The sequence below is a fragment of the Xiphophorus couchianus genome, chromosome 24 (assembly GCF_001444195.1).
Source record: "Xiphophorus couchianus chromosome 24, X_couchianus-1.0, whole genome shotgun sequence".
NCBI classification, from domain to species: domain Eukaryota; kingdom Metazoa; phylum Chordata; class Actinopteri; order Cyprinodontiformes; family Poeciliidae; genus Xiphophorus; species Xiphophorus couchianus.
This window is the reverse complement of record NC_040251.1, coordinates 10,018,540-10,034,645: the sequence shown is the minus strand read 5'-3', so window position 1 is coordinate 10,034,645 and position 16,106 is coordinate 10,018,540. Positions and strand designations below refer to the sequence as shown.

The window sequence follows — 16,106 nt, the reverse complement described above, 5'->3', positions numbered from 1 at the left end:
GGGTTCAGTCTCTCTGCTGGAGTCTGGTATAACGTGGGTGTGTCTGCCATAGTGTGTGTTATATACATGTCAGGTTTTTTAGCCAGCAGAAGGCCTATTGGCATTCTGAACGTCTGTGTCTGGACTGTCTCTCCATTGTTTCATTGTGATTTCCTTTCTCTTTCCCCTCTTTGCATTTCTCTTCCTGATGCCATCCCAGGACACAGTTTTTTTTTGTTTTGTTTTGTTTTTTTTCCCCCTCCAGCTTTCACAAGTAAAATTCTCAGTCTCAAGCTATGCTGCAGCATGTTCTAATATGTATTTCGCACGAACACAATTGTTCTGTGAAAGCCTTGATCTGCCCTCAATCTCATTAACACCAGTGACCCTGGAGACATTTTTTCTTTAATTCTTGTTTGAAATCACCCAGTAGAGTGCTTTGCATTTCTCCACAGTCAGAACTGGTCAAAACTGACTCAGTAGTGTTGGTCTCCACCTCTTGGTTAAGTGTAAAGTGTGTTACAGTCTATAATTAAGTTTATTCATGCACTTACACCGTAATCCTCTCTATTGTGTCCAACAGAAAACATGCTTATTTTCATGGATTTCAGTATTATGGTACTGTTGCATGTGAATTTTACTCTGACAGAGCTTTATATTGTATTTAGAGATGTTTGTCAAGACAAAAAATTCCCTTTTGGCGAAATTAGGGAGTGTAAACTTGTTTTGATTTTTGAAAATCTTCTAGGGTCGTATTTCTTTCACAATGGGAATTCCCCATTGAATCTTTTCTGTCTTGTCATTTTGATTCCTCTGTCTTATTTTTGAAAGCTGTCATGTTAAAGTAGTTACTCTCCTAATAACCCCATCTCCTTAATTTAAAACTTTGAAAGGAGATTGAGTTTAGATATTTCCATCAAATTTGGGTTGTGGTTTGGTTAACATTGGCCACTAGAATGTTACCAACGTTCCATTTGGAATGTTCACTAATATGAACCGAAGGATTCAACACTATTAATGATAGTGTTGAATATTGCAATGCTATTAATTTCAATTTACCCAAATTTTTATTGGTGATATAATTTTTTCATAATTCCCGTAAGCCCAGCACTTTCCCTGAGCTCTGGCGTCTTGGTCACAAAGATCTATTTAAGTTTTGCGCTTAAACAACAAATGTGTGCAAAACTTTGTCAATATTCCGGTAATGTTTAGAAAGCATTTTAGAAAATTTGCGGTGTTTCCATTAAATAAGAAACTAAAAATAAGAAATAAAATCTTAGGCGAATAAGTTTGTTCACGTGACAAGTGATTAAAAACATGCTGTGTCATGATCATCCAACTACTTCCTGTTGTCTTCTTCTTCGTGGTTTGTGCCAGTGGCAATATCCGGTTGTTTATCATCTGACTTCCATTGCAGTTTTGTGAAATAAATCCATTGTGATATGGCCAAAAATCCACCACATTATAGTGCCAACACTTTTTGTCAAAAAACTTTTTTTTTTCAAAATTTATGTTTCCATGAATTTATTTTTGAATTCTCAAATTGTGCAATTATTTAGTAAATGGAAATGCAGCAAGTGAAAGTTTGTCTCCTGGACAGGTTGTAAAAATATATTGGCAAACAAAGGTTTTGAACTATTATACTGTTCCAAATGTAACTGAGCAGTTTATTGCACATGTTGTAGTTTTGTATAAGATTGATCAAACCAGATAGATTTTCTGCTAGACAACACTGAGATGTCTTTCTTTGAGTAGATCATGCGTAATCAGGATTCAACCAAATTCTCCATTAGCAATTTCTGTTTGGCTGAAGCTCACCCTTTGTTTTGCAGACTGAGTCTGATTGATAGTTCTGTACAACCAGATACCTAAGCTAAGAAGCTTTACAGAATATAACCCAACTGAACTTGCCATTATAGGAAGTACTTTGTCTTTTTAACTGTTGAGCTCTGATCAACAGGTGAACTTTTTAATGCAAGATTGACAGTAGTGTTTTTTCATAGCTTTTATTTAGAAGGAAATACATTCTTTGTTCTTAAATGTACAAAAATGAGAAAATTCTTTAAGAGATCTTATTAAGGCACACCAGACAAAATGAAAGGTTGACATACTGTTTACAAGAAAATATGCAAATCTAGAGGTTTGTCTTTTGGCGAGGCTCTCCCTGCTCAGCAAAGGTGAATATCATATTACACAGAAACAGGTGTTGTGGGATTTCCACACGTGACTGCAGTTTCAGCCAGTTTGCAGTCAGGGATGAAGTCATTCGCATAAACGTCCCACAGCTGGAGGCTTATTTTTCTTCAGTCTTTCCTCATGCATGTTTTCCTACCATCCGTCTCTCTTACGCCCTCCCAGAACTCTTGGCTGTCGGAGAACAGAAGCCCAAACTGTTCCTCGTGCCTTAACTTCGACTCCGCTTACCCTTATTCAAACAAATTGTCATTTGAAGGGACATGCGCTGAAGAACGATTTGTTTGACTGAGCTTTTTCTAATGCACAACTTTAGTCTACTTTTGCTTTTTAAAGTCAAGAAAGACGTCAGGCAGTAAACCTGAAATGACTTCAGTTGATCAAAGAGCCTTCCAGTTTCTCATTGTGTTAAAAGGCCAATGGTGAGCTGCTTTTCTTTAAAGTAAGCAGTAGATAATTAAAGGGACTATGTTAAGGTCAAACACACACACTTGCATACACCTTCTCTGAGGGGAAAACAGAACTGCAACCATTTATCTCTGAATGTGTCCTTCCACACTTCTAACCTCCACCCTGGCTAAATGACTGTTTATGAACATTGCAGCCTTCCACCTGACAATAACTGTACTTTCAGCGAATAAGTGTTTTTGATTCCCATTGACTCTGTTATCGGTCTCTCAAAGGTATAACCTCCACTGCAATTTCAGCCATATTTTTCCAATTATGGGATTATTTCTGTCAACAAGTTGAGGAGTGGTTGTTGGTTCCTCTGAGCTACTGGTTCAGGGATGGACTGTTAAATTATATAGTGCTTTATGGTGATTCTGTCAGAGAGGGTAGTCCCTTTTACTCAGATGGTTCATGTGTTGTCTCTTTACATTGCATTGCAAACGAAACAAAATGTTATTTTTTGGGAGTACATTGCAATACTTTAAATGCACTTTTAAAACTATCTCATTTGGGGGTTTGATATTTTTTTGGTAACTTCTTCAAAAACGTTTCAGTTTTGTTTTTTTTTGCAGATTTGCAATTTTTAGACTGTAGAAATTGGGTCAAATTCTTTCACAAGCTTCACACAATAGTTTGCTGGAATTTTGGCCCATTCCTCCTTTAGAGAATAGAACTGCGTCAGCTTCTGCTGGGAATTAAAATATTTTTTTCAATCATATTTTGAAATGTCAACATAAAAAAAATAGCAAAGCATGTTAGATTCAAAACAATTTGTTTACTTGTGTGCCTTGGAAATTCAAATTGTCTTAGTCATAAATAAAAAAGGTGTTTATTTTTTTAATGTCCAGTTTTTTGCACTTTTGAAATGTCAATATGATGTTTAGTGGTCTTATGAGGGGAAAAAAGGCTGTAAAAAGTTTAATAAGTACAAGTAATAGTCTAGCTCATTTGTAGAGTTTGGAAATATTAGCTACAGTTTTTCTTTTTTCAACAACGCATGTTCAATTCAAAACAATTTGATTTTTTTCTTAAAGTCCAGTTTTTTGCTATTAAAAAAGAAGCATAATACAGTTGACCAAAGTTATAGTAGAGTTACAAATTGAATCTAAAATATTTTAGATAAAACTAAGTGTGATTAGGGTGGGGAGTCATTTAGTGCTGCAGCTGTAGAAAAGCTGTGGTGTAAGAAAGTTTGGACAGCACTGTTTGGTTGATAATGCTATCTGTTCCTTAGAACATCTTAATCGAGGTGAACTTTCTTCACTGTGTTTGTGTGTGTGTCACTTGATGGGACTATGTAGGTTACTAAGTTCATCCTTATCAGATTACCTCTGAAAAACGTATTGGAAAAAAAAAGACAAGAAGGGGATTTTAGGCTGATGCTAATGAATTTAGCTGTGACCAAAATAACAGAAAACTGAACATTTAAATTTGCTGCTCCACCTTTTGTGGTATAATTGCATAACTAGAACATTGAAATGACATAAATCAGATATACGTTTGTTAGTCTCAGGATCTGAATCCTGATTTTCTGGATTAAGTAAAGGGTTAACTTCAGCCTCTGTGATGGGCTGCTTTTGCTAAATATAACCTCCAACCTTCACTCACATGGCTACGCTGAAGCCTTTAACTACACCATGTATGATGACACTAAGCTTCACACGACTTCTCTTCTTGCCGCAAACACACTCCAAAAGGCCTTGTTTACAGTCCTGTCATATTGCACACACACTTCTCCTCAGAGCACCATTGATACTTCAGTGAGTGGGAATCTACTGGGGATCCAGTTCATTGATGATTGACATACAGAAACAGTTTTTTCTTCCTGTTTTTGTCTAACTGCAATAATTTAGAGGTAGCGTAGTTGCCTATTTTCAAAGACATTTGTTTGGCTTACAAAAAAATCTCAATTTTTTATTAGAAAATCAATACCTCCCTCTTCTATGTAGAGCATTGTACACATGTTGAGGAAAAAAACGAAATCAGTTTCAGTTTATTCTAATTTTTAAAATCCACCAGATAACTAAAGAAAAAGTCAGTGTGGAGAATTGGATGGGTGTGCAGTTCTTTGAGTCTTACTGTCACCGAGATGTCTTCAGGCAGCCAGTAGACTAAATAAAACCACAACTTGTTTGTTTTACAGTCTCTATAAAAAGGCTCCACAGTCTTGTTAAAGTTGTACATTGTTTTAATGTGGAAAAGAAGGCAACAGTTATCTTTAACACCACAGTCTTTACAAGTGGAATCAGAATAATTTTAAAATAATGTTTTTTTTGTTTTTTTTTAGTTTTCTGGATTTAGCCTTTGCTCCAGCTGTGATATTCATGAAACACCAGCAACATCAAACTAGTTGGCTTTCTATTTAGCTAATCAGAGGAGAGTTACAAGAAATTTATGACATGTTTCGTACACCAGTCCAATTGCAATCAAGTATGGTGTACAAAGGCAATGAGGTACTACAGGGCGTCACTCCAGAATTCATAAGGCTGGTCCGGGAAGCTGCCAGGAGGCCTTGGGCAACACTAAAGAAGCTGCAGGAATTTGTTGGCCACATGTGAAAACTGTCTACTGTATTCTTCCTACGTCTGGGCCTCAGGATGGCCTAGATAAATTGACGTTTTTCTCAGAAACTTCATATCCAGACTTGGCTAAATTTTGCCTTTCTATTTACTAAGAGTGTACAGACTGATCGAGGTCAGGAGATGTTGCAGGATTTTGGAAAATATAAAATCACTGATTATCTACATTGGTTAAATTTTGCCCCAAAATTATTATTATCAAACCAAAAAAATCTTTGAAGCTGGGTTGCATTTTATTTGGAGAGCATGCAGTTGCAATACTATTGCTAAATATTTCAATGACTAAATAAATTATTATTCACTCATATTTTCCTATTTTATATCCATTTCACCTTAATGATGTCCCCACCCAACTTTAGGTGTTAAAGTTGCCAGCTTTAACACCTAAGTTATGAATATTAAGGGTGGCTAAAGTCAATCCAACAGCCAACGTTTTCTGACATGCAGAATTGAAATTCATGACAATTACAATATTCTATCCTACAAAATACAACTTCCTGGTTGCAGGCATTGCAGCACCGATTGGGATTAGACATCTTTTGCATCTGTAGTTTTTAAAGAATCTAATGAAGGAAGTCCAGGACTAGTTAGACCTAGCGGTCAGCAACCTGTGGCTCTTAGACTTTGGCCAATAACAGTAAAGAATTGAACAACATCTTAAAATGTAAAGGTAATAAATAAAAGGTTAGCCTTAGCAGCATTTTACAATAATAGTGTAAATATTTTTGTGAAGTATTTTTTGTCTTTAGGTTGGAAACTACGTTTTTGTCATTTAAAAATTCCAGTGATGAAAATGTAGTCATTTTATTTATTTGATTTTCTTCATTTTAAACCCCCAAAATAAGATTGGTTTCCTGTCATTTAAAATCAAAGCAAATGTCCAATAGTAGATATTGTAAAAATACATATTTTATTTGTGAATAATCATGTAGTCTTTGTTCAGTTGGCTAAAAATCAAAAATGGCTCTTAAAGTTATAAAGGTTGCTGATCTCTGGGAGAGATGATGTACAGAGGTATTTATCATGGCTACTTGATAAATGCCCACATGGCTACTTTGATTATGGTTGGACATTTTATTCTTTTTACAAGACAACACACAACTTAAAACTCTTGGCCCTTCAAACTCCATCTTTACCACATTCCTTTTAGACTCTAGCTTTACTTTACTTACTCGACAAACTTTACATTTCAGCATTATAATCAATCAGTGTTGTCTTTCTGTAATACTTTTCTGTGTAAAGCTCACACAAATGGCATAAGAAAAGACTACGTCATCAGAATTTGATGCAGAATTTAGTTAGTTTTTAGTAAAATACACTGGAAACCTCATTAGGAGGAATGCAATAGAGAGGCTGTGGTGGAGGCAAAACATTAGCTGAGATTTTTATTGACTAAGGGCATATATATTTTTTTCTGTTGAGAAGGTTCAGTATGACTTAGAGGTTTTGAATACAAACCTAATCAGACATAAGAAATTAAGTTTTGTGTAGGGGTGATGGGAACGGATGGTCCTGGGTGTTCGTTGAGCAAAAGGTTTACATGTCGGGTCATAAAGATTTTGGTATTAAAACAATCTTTACATTCTGGTGAGGGAGGAATAAAACATTTAAGTATTTTTTAAAATAATTCCATTCAAATTCTTTGTGGGCCGCAAGAAATCAAAGTGTAATCTTGCAATGCTATACAACAGCAATTTCAATCTAGGTAGTAGTAGTTAGAAATTGGACAATGTTCCTGCTCAGTCTAACCTTCTGCTAAGAATATGTTTTTCCTCATATGAAGTCTTTATTCAACTGACGTAACTATGACGCTTTTTATAATGGTCTACATATTGTTTAAGGAAGAACTGATTAAAATGTTTTTCAGTGTAGGTACTACTGACACAACAGACTTGGTATTTTCTGCTCTTCAGATTGCTTACAAAAGGGCCCCTTTATTAAAAACTGATCTTAAGAAGGAAGATAAAAGGCAGGCCCTCCGATTTTTCTGCCCCCCTTTCACTCCCCTTCAGCTTCCCGCTTTGTTTCTGTAGTAGGTGGAAATTGGCCCTTGTGTTTGCAGCCGCATTCTCATCCTGCACGACTGCTCTCTTCATTAAAAGGGAAGCAGCGCGCTCAAAGCTGCTTCAGATTATTACCATATGTCTGCAAGGCCCGGAGCTGAGCAGCAAACCAGCTCTCATCCTACCCTCTAATTTCTTATCCCAAAATTGGACATGTGGGTCGCTATGTGTGACAACGTCCCTCCCTTCCCCCGGCCGGTGCAGTACATTCTCACAGTATTTCTTCTCCAGTTTTAGACGCATAATAGCAGTGCTTGAACATTTCAGCAACACTGGCGGAAAATATTATGCTTGACGGGAAACGTCTTTGCATGTTGCTTCAACCCCTTCAGCTGCCCTTCAAAGATATCGAGTTAGTGGAGTGCATTGTCTCAGCTGAGTGTTTTGTAACTAGGCTTTCTGTGGCTCATTTTCGCATCCAAGAGGACCAATGTGTTCATTGTACCTCCACAGAAATGACTGAGCTCCCTCTGCACAGAGCTGGTGCTTTCATGGAAGGAAATAAATCTTTCAAGACTCATAAAGGGCGAGGGCACTAATCAATGCAGAAAAATGTCAGCCGTTTACAGTTTGAGCAAAACATAAAGAAAATCCCCTCTGGATGTAGGAGGGTGCTCAAAAAGAGATCTTTGTGTCACCCGGTCCAAAAGCCATTGGCCTAGCTTGCCCATCCCAGCATGCAACTCACCTCAGCATGAATACAACACTTGTCCGATGGAGTGGGCAGAAAGACCCCCCCTTCATCGCCAGGAGATCCTACACATGAGCTGCTTGGCTCTCACAAGAGTTCTGTGCAGTTTGAGGAAACTTTACCATGGATTAAATCAAGGCTCAAAGGCAGCAGCAGGAAAGGAACCGTTGCTTATTCCTGGAGATAAGATTGAGACACCTTTTAGCAGCTGGACGTCTGTAATTTTAGTCAGGAATAGCCTGCTTAAATGGATTAAAAGAGAACAGCAGTTGGTGCTTGACAGTGCCCAGTGGGTGGCTATGCAGTGACTGATTAGAGGAAAACCTGAAAAGGTCCATAGGATCAACAGGAAGAGGTTCTGAAACAGAACGGCCACAGATGGATGTTGGTAATTGCTTTGTTGGTGGCACTGGAGAAGGTGATTCCAGGCTCAGAACCTTGGAGATGTAATGGATTGAATTAGTTTGCTCACTTAATTACACATTTATGACGGGTCAGATTCAGAAAGTTTTAGCAAGTGCGTGCCAGATGAGGTAAAGATGCAGGACATCCAGATGGCGGTTAAACCGGTTGCCAGGTTCAATTTTCTAATACATTGAAAGGATTTAATTTAAGACATTTGGTTTTCCTTGTGTCTAAAGTGAAGATGGTGGTTTATAATTATTGTTTAGTACAGGTGAAGCTACGTTTTGAGGTAATGTTTTAAACACACACTTGATATTCATTACTATATAAAGGTGCCACTCCTTGAAGATGTTTCTGTACTGGAAGAAGCGAGGTGAATATGAGCTGGAGGCGTTGATGCCTCCCTTCACACAAATGACAATGGAGCGCTACTCATGGTCATCATCACTGGACGTCATCCATGATCTGTCTGGTAAGCTCATCTCTAAATGGGAAGATCAACTCCTCAGATTTTGTATCTGGGAACAGGAAGCTCTATAATGGATGCAGCATGAGCATGTGGATTCAGTCAGACGGCACATATGTAGTTATTGAAAGGATTTATTTATTTTTTGGTGACGGGGCTAATGTTAAATGTCAGCATTAAATATTAGGACAAACATGAAGTTAAAATTGTTTTTGAGATTTTCCAGAGTTGTACACTTCTTGCTTTTCTGCAATGTAATTAAGCCGAAAATAATTTAACCAAGAAGTCTTTTCTGATTTAAAATAATAAGAATAAAAAAAACAGATCCAAATAATTAAAATCCGCAAATACTCGAGACTCCCAATCAAAACACTTATGGCTGCCTATTTTAATAGCCAAAAATACCTTCATGTGTATTTATACGCTCAGTAGAAACTGTTTTCACTACTGCAGAAACTAACATCTGCTCATGTCACGGAGGAAAATAAATGCGGCTCCTGGATTGGCTGCTCTGCAATATTGTGTAAAGTAGCATTGCAGATAAGCATTCAAGATTCCCAAGCTACATTTTCTTTCAAATATTTTAGATGTGTTCTATGTAAAATTCTGTGACTAGGAGGATTTTCCATGAATAACTTGGTGTTGTATTCCTAAAAAAATCCAAAAATAGACCCCAAGTCTGATATCACCTTATGTAAAGTAATTTTTTCCTCATTGCTTTATTCTTTAGTAGAGTGAACTCACTAAAATGGGAGGACAATAAGGTCATAGAGATATGATGGAAATTTGGAGTGCGATTCGGCACACATGAAATATTTACCGGTGAAGAAGTGCATGGCTGAAGCTAAAAGGCTTCCTCGTCTCGTCTCAGATGTTTTTGATGTGGTACAGGGGCACTCACTTCCCGCTGTGCTGCCCAGTTCATGCCATTAGGAAAAAGGGAAATTACTAAAAAAAAAAAAAGTTAGACAGGAATGTCCTTCATCCTGTTCTTTTCTGCCAGCTAGTCTTTTATTGTTGTAGCTACTGTTTAGAAGAATTCAACAAGATGAATGCCACATATTAAACTGTAAGCTATCAAACATCATTTTTTACTATTTTTGTCTACTTAATAAAAACATCTCGTAATGTGATTTTAATATGCTGCAACAACAACAACTTCTGTATTAAATATATTTTTGTGATCATTTGGAGCCAAATTCGGAATTGGATATATTTCATAGGTTCTGGATCCAGATGATAGGTTCTGAAACGCTCTTCTTTCCTGTATGCCAGGTTTTATTTTAGAATAAACAAATTTTCCACCACTTGCAAGTGGAGTCGCTCAAGGTTCCACACTTGGTCCTGTTCTAGACTCATTATATTTGTTTTTTTTGGGGGAAAGGGGAAGGTTATGTATACATAGTTTTTCCCCCACTGCTTTGCAAATAACATCCAAATGTATCTACCCACACATAGAAAAACAAACAACTCCTTATGTATAGATAAATTAAAAATATAGGCATTTGACAGCAATGAAGCAGAAGTTATTGTATTTGAAATATAAGACTCTCCCCATAGCCTTTTGAAATTTTCACTTCCTAGGGTTGCCCTTATGCTAAAATCTTGGCATAGTTTTTCAGATCTCCCTTAAATTAACTTAGGAAATCTGTTCAGTTGTTAAAACTAACACTGTTTTTTTTAGTTACAACCTCATTTTTCTTAAACACTATGAAAGACTTATTTATGCTTTTATGTTTCCTTTAGATTGGTCAGCTTTATTGTTCCGGGTGGTGCAATAAACGTTCTTTTTCTTTTTTATTGTTCTTATGGATGTGTTTTTACTGTTATGATACTGTTTTATTGTGAAGTAGAAGTATCAACAACTCTAGCTTATGACAAAATTCATGTTTTAAGCATATCATTTGGAATTTGATGAGACTTTTTTTTTTTTTACACAAAAACCTTCTATGTCAACTCAAGTGCTTTTAACACAAATTAAAAGCACATTATAACCAAGTTAAAAGCACATGCTTGCATATCTTAAGTCGTATTCTCACAAGGAAGAGTGGAACATGGTTATTTTCCTTGAGGTTTGTTACTCATGATGCCTATAAAAAGACTAGCCTATCTCCAAAGTCATTCCATCAAATAATGTATTGTATAAGACCAGCCACTGTACTTTCTGACATAAATACCTCAGAAATTTAAGCAATGCATTAAGCTCTTCATGACTCCTCTTAAATAAGGAGAGGGGTTGTTAAGGTCTTTCTAATACCTGACCTTATTGTAGGACTCACTGTCCTGGGATATTTACAGAGAGGTGGAAGAATCTTGCGTTTTCACATTGTCATTAAACAAATTTTAAATGAGTCAGTACTTATTCAGAAATTTGTTTTGCAGTCTGTCTTGTAAACTGTAAATCGTTGAGTGCTCCTCCGCCCTTCTTTGGAAGCATCTGCACTTGTTCTGTGGTTTTCAGTTTTAAACGTGGCGACCCCAGGTTTGCTCAGATGTGGTGGACGAGGGAGAAGGATGGAAGGAATGAGTAGGAGAGTGGGTGATGCACATATGTGTTTTCACCAACAACATTTTGCTAAATGGGAGGGTGCTGCCCCCGCTGCCACTGAATACTCAGCATTAAAAACAGCTGTGTTCAGCTTGATTCCTCCACCTGTACTGTAGAGGAAAAATGTTCCAGGGTTCTGAAAATGTTCCAGGGTTCTGTCTTCACACTAAATGACTTCATCACCCTAAAAAAGTCAAGTTGTCTGTACAAAATATTCCACAATATCTCCAAGGTTTCCCAAAGTGTATTATAAGCCTGGTGGGCCACCAGGCTTTTCTTTCACCCCCACCAGGCTAAGTGTTATTGTTTTATAGGTTTTTTTTAATACACCAGTAGCAGTGATGGCAAAGAGAGGCTAGAGTCTCTTTGACACAATTGGAAGTGCAATGGCAACACAGTATGGTCAGTATGTGAACACACAGGGAGGCTGAGGTCAGGTTTTTTTATTTATTTTTTTATTCACTGGAACTTTGTGAATATTGCCTGTCTTTACCGGTCTACCTGCTAACAACTTCAACGAATTAAGTGACAAGACCGAGGGGCTTAGCAAGTTTTCTGGGGAAATCCTGTATTCCATAATGGTCGTATTATAAAAAATCGAAATGTAGGCAATATAAAATCACAATGCACAGAGGTCACCAACATTGAAACGTCACGTGGTCTTTAGATTTACTCAAGAAATTTAATGCAGAATTGTTGAATTTTGAACAAGATCAGCTTCAAGAATGTTTTAAATTACCTGAAACAACTTAATTTGGAAAAGAAATGTGTATAGAGGACACTTTTGAGACAAAGTTTATGAAGTGTTTTTTATGCATTTTTGCCATCTTGCTTTCTTACTTCACAGCTTTTCTTGCCGCTTTGTGCTGATGTGTTTGTTTCTATGCCAGCACTCCTTGACTGCATGCCATCCACCTGCTTCCCATCTGCACCAGCCTTTTCCCTACTATCCCATTGCAGGGAGGTGTACGTTACTTTTTGTTGAGGATTGGGGGGAGAGGGACTGTGTTCAACTAATAAAAACACTGTGTGAAAATGAGAAGAGTTAAGCCCTAACAAAGGCACTCATAAGCTCTGCTCTTCTCCGTGTGCCATGACGAGACCTCACTTAACTAAAGTCAGAGCCTCACATTCTTAACATTCCTAGGAAAAAAAAGGCTTAAATCTAAATATGTTCAGTTCAGCCTCTTCTCATTAACATGGAGTTATGAAGTTAAGAGTTCAGGGCATGAGGGAGAGGTTTTGCTTTGGCAAAATTCGGACGATGTCTTAATCCAAAAGTGTGCAATTATTTACCTACGCTTGACTTGCTATACTGTAACCACCTTGCTGATGAAGACGAACAGGATTGATGTTCAGTGCCAGCAAAGCTTGGGGGGTAGCTTAAAATCCCAAATAAAAGCCAATCTGATTGGATTATGCAGTTTGTTCCTCTACCCTAATGTAATCCGCTATTGATAAGTAGCTTATTGCCTTTAGTAGTCGCCCCCCTTTATACCATAAAGTATAACACTTGGTGAAATTTTTATTCTTTACAGCTAGTTTGAGTTATTTGTTTTCACCATTCAATTTGCCATATTATTGAAAGGATATTCAAATGTATTAATCATAATGGGAAAAAAATGGTTGTAACTCACACAACTATCTTCTACTACATCTACCAGCATGTCACTTGATCATATTGTTTTCAGTTTTTTTTTCTTCGCTGCTAATTTCTAGACTTATCTGTTTTCCATAATCTTACTAATGTTACTTACAAAGTATATGTTTATTTTCTTGCCTTGTAAAAAGTGTTCACTGAAAAGAAATCCTTGAATACCCTGAGGATTTTCAGTGTATACATCCTGAATTGATGTAAGGACTGACAAGTCCTTACAAATGATGACTTCTTTCCTCATCAAAATGATACCGATAAAATCCTGAGTTTGTTTGTGTAGACGACCACGCAGCACCATATGACCTTTTTCAGTGAAATCAACTAAATAAGAGGGGTATTAGGCTCCCTACTGTCTGTTTTTGGATAACCTTTACAGGAGTTGGCACACAAAGAGTTTGCTTTGATGTCTGTCATGGTGGAGTGGGCCGCTTTCAGATGAGCATGACGTTACGCTCAAATTGTCAATAAGCAGAAAAGATCTGCTGTAGCGGTGTGCTACATCAGTTCTGATTAAGCTTTTGGCTGAAGACACCCCATTATTTAATGGTCTCATTAAGGGATCTCAGGGTTTTCTGTGATTTTCCTTGAGTTTTCTGAAGTATGTAATTTTGCACAATAATCTATAGATGATCCAGAATAGTCCATAGGAACAGAACCAGCCTTTTTTATCAGGTTGTTTAGCCTATTTAAGTCACTGGCTCTGATATTTCTACCCCAACAAATGATTGAGTTGACTTGGAAAAATGACTTGCATGAATCTCTACAGACATTGACAGCTGTCTTATCATGGAGCAAAGTGCAACTGTCATACAGACAGAAAGCGGCAACATCCAGTACAGTCGTTCCCTCAGTGTAAAAACCATTATAAAGAGTGAAAAATACTTAGACTAGGGGAAAACCCAGATTCATTAGGTAAACAAAATAGTGTGCACTGCTTATTATGCAGTTCTGCAGGACATACCCAGAAAAATGAAATGTGAATTATCAAAGTGGACATCTTCCAACATGACTAATATGAGTTTGCGGAAAACTGTGTGCACTTTGTAAAGCTTCGTACTTCTGTTTCTTGCTCACTCCACCCTTGATTTAATTGTCTTTCGTTGTCAGATTCATCAATTTCTCATCTTCAAAGTTTTTTTTCCCCACAAAATTTGCATACGAATTTAAACACAGCGTAAGCAGAGCAGTTGAAAAAGATCTTGAGATGAAATGTAAAACTTCAGTGTTTCATCTCATATTCTCATCACAGGAGCTAACGGGCTCCACAGTACAGCACAGGAACTGCTGTGGGCTCAGTTTTCCTGAGTGAGTCACAGTAATAACAGATTTTAGGCAGTGCACAGTTGGCAAATGTGATGTTTAAAAAGCAATGAAGCTGCAAACCCTGGACTCCAGACATACTTCATAGGATATCACAGTAAAACCAGAAAGTACATGCTTTATGGATGACTTCAATGACTTTTCTTGACTTTCTTTTGCTTCATTGCTTAGTCTTTTCCCTAATTAATAAGCTTTCATTGTTTAGAATTTACTGTAAAATGTCTCATTTCCTGCAGCCCAAGGATATTTATTTCAATATATCTAAATATTTTTTATATATAAAAGGTTTTTGCTTAAAGCTGTAGAACATTGGTTATTAAAATTTCAGATCTCACTGAACATTGTAACTTATGATTTGCCTTTGTAGGATGCAATCTAATCTAATTTGAAGGAAGGATTTCAGATTAAGTGAATACAAAATAAGGAAATGGAAACGAATAGTGGAATGCTCGACGTGGTTGATTTAAGCTGGCCTTGACTGCTGTGGCTTATTTATGGGCACCTAAAGGATCTTTCCCCCGGGCAGTGTCTCGTCGAGCTGAAGCAGGCCAGTGCAGGGGCTGTGTGGACGCGACACACAACCGTCTCTTTAGTGTGCAGACTCATTGTTCGCCGTCACGTGTGTTCGTGCGCTGTGTGTGCTTGTGTTTGCTTTCTGGCTTAATCAGCACTGCTGAGTTCAGGGATTCCAGTTCATCAGAGAGAGAAAGTAGGAGAGTCAGCAAGATATGAACAAGTAAGAGAGAAGATGGAGGTTCAGCAGATAGAGCTGTGTTTTACAATGAAACAAGTAATCAGGAGAGGGTTGAGGGAAAGTTAGCACTTAGGGTGGGAAGCTTATTTAGGGATATAATTTACAAATCTGTTTATTATAAAATAAACTGCATTGGACTCTGTCTTCTATTAAATTAGACAAACCTAAAGTTGAATTATCAAGAAATGGACATTTCTTTTTACATCAAAATCAGAGCTTGGTTGTGGGGATTGCTTTCTTACAACAGTATTGAATAGTACTTTCACTAACATGCTTATTAAAATGTATTCTGAGATTATATTTAAAATGTTTAACTATATTGCTGTCTTTAAAAATTCAATATTTCATAAATTAATTTTTTTTTCAACAACTCATGCTGCAAAAACCTTTATTCTAACATATATATATTTTTTAATTCAGGCTCCAAAACGAGGTTTGATTCTGACTTTATTTGTTCGTAGGTGTTGTATATTCATTTTTCTTTTTCTTTTTTGACAAAGCTTGGATGAAAAAGCTCCTGTTGCTTTAATGTGGACCTTCATAATAGATAAATGTAAGTAAAAAATGTATAAACAATGTCTTGATCTGTATCTCCAAGTCTTAGATGCTATTTTTTTAAAAGTGGGATTGCATAGAGCATTTAGTTAGTGGTTTCCCTGCACTAAATAATTCTCTAAGTAATTTTTTCTAAAATGGTTTTATATAAGATTTGTCTTTACTTGAGGCTGATGCTGCTTGTCAGAGCAATGCTTGAGCAATGCTACAACTGCATGATATTATGAAACCCCGAATTTATTTAGGCTATTATGGAAAACAATGAGGGTTAATTATTTTTGAATTATGATATTTTCATCAAGGTATTAATTCATCATGATGATTTAATATCAGTTTCAAACTAAATATTTAATTAGCAAGGTAAATATTCAGTCTATGAACCAAATATTTAGATCTGAAATAAATATTATGAAATGTACAGGATGAAAATATGACTGAAAAATGAA

General features: G+C 36.8%; 1 protein-coding gene across 3 annotated transcripts in view; it reads left to right on the top strand.

The window, feature by feature from the left end:
* The window catches only part of plekhg5b (pleckstrin homology domain containing, family G (with RhoGef domain) member 5b), an 80,964-nt gene that overhangs the window by 3,486 nt on the left and 61,372 nt on the right, over positions 1–16,106 (top strand). The window contains exon 1 of one of the 3 annotated variants that reach the window (XM_028011077.1): positions 8,069–8,832. The exons of 1 other annotated variant lie outside the window; for it this stretch is intronic. In XM_028011077.1, the coding sequence (XP_027866878.1) occupies positions 8,709–8,832 (124 nt within the window). In that variant the 5' untranslated portion in view covers positions 8,069–8,708. Of the gene's footprint in view, positions 1–8,068; positions 8,833–16,106 lie in introns of those variants that run through there. One more of the 3 variants, XM_028011076.1, reaches the window with a different exon arrangement.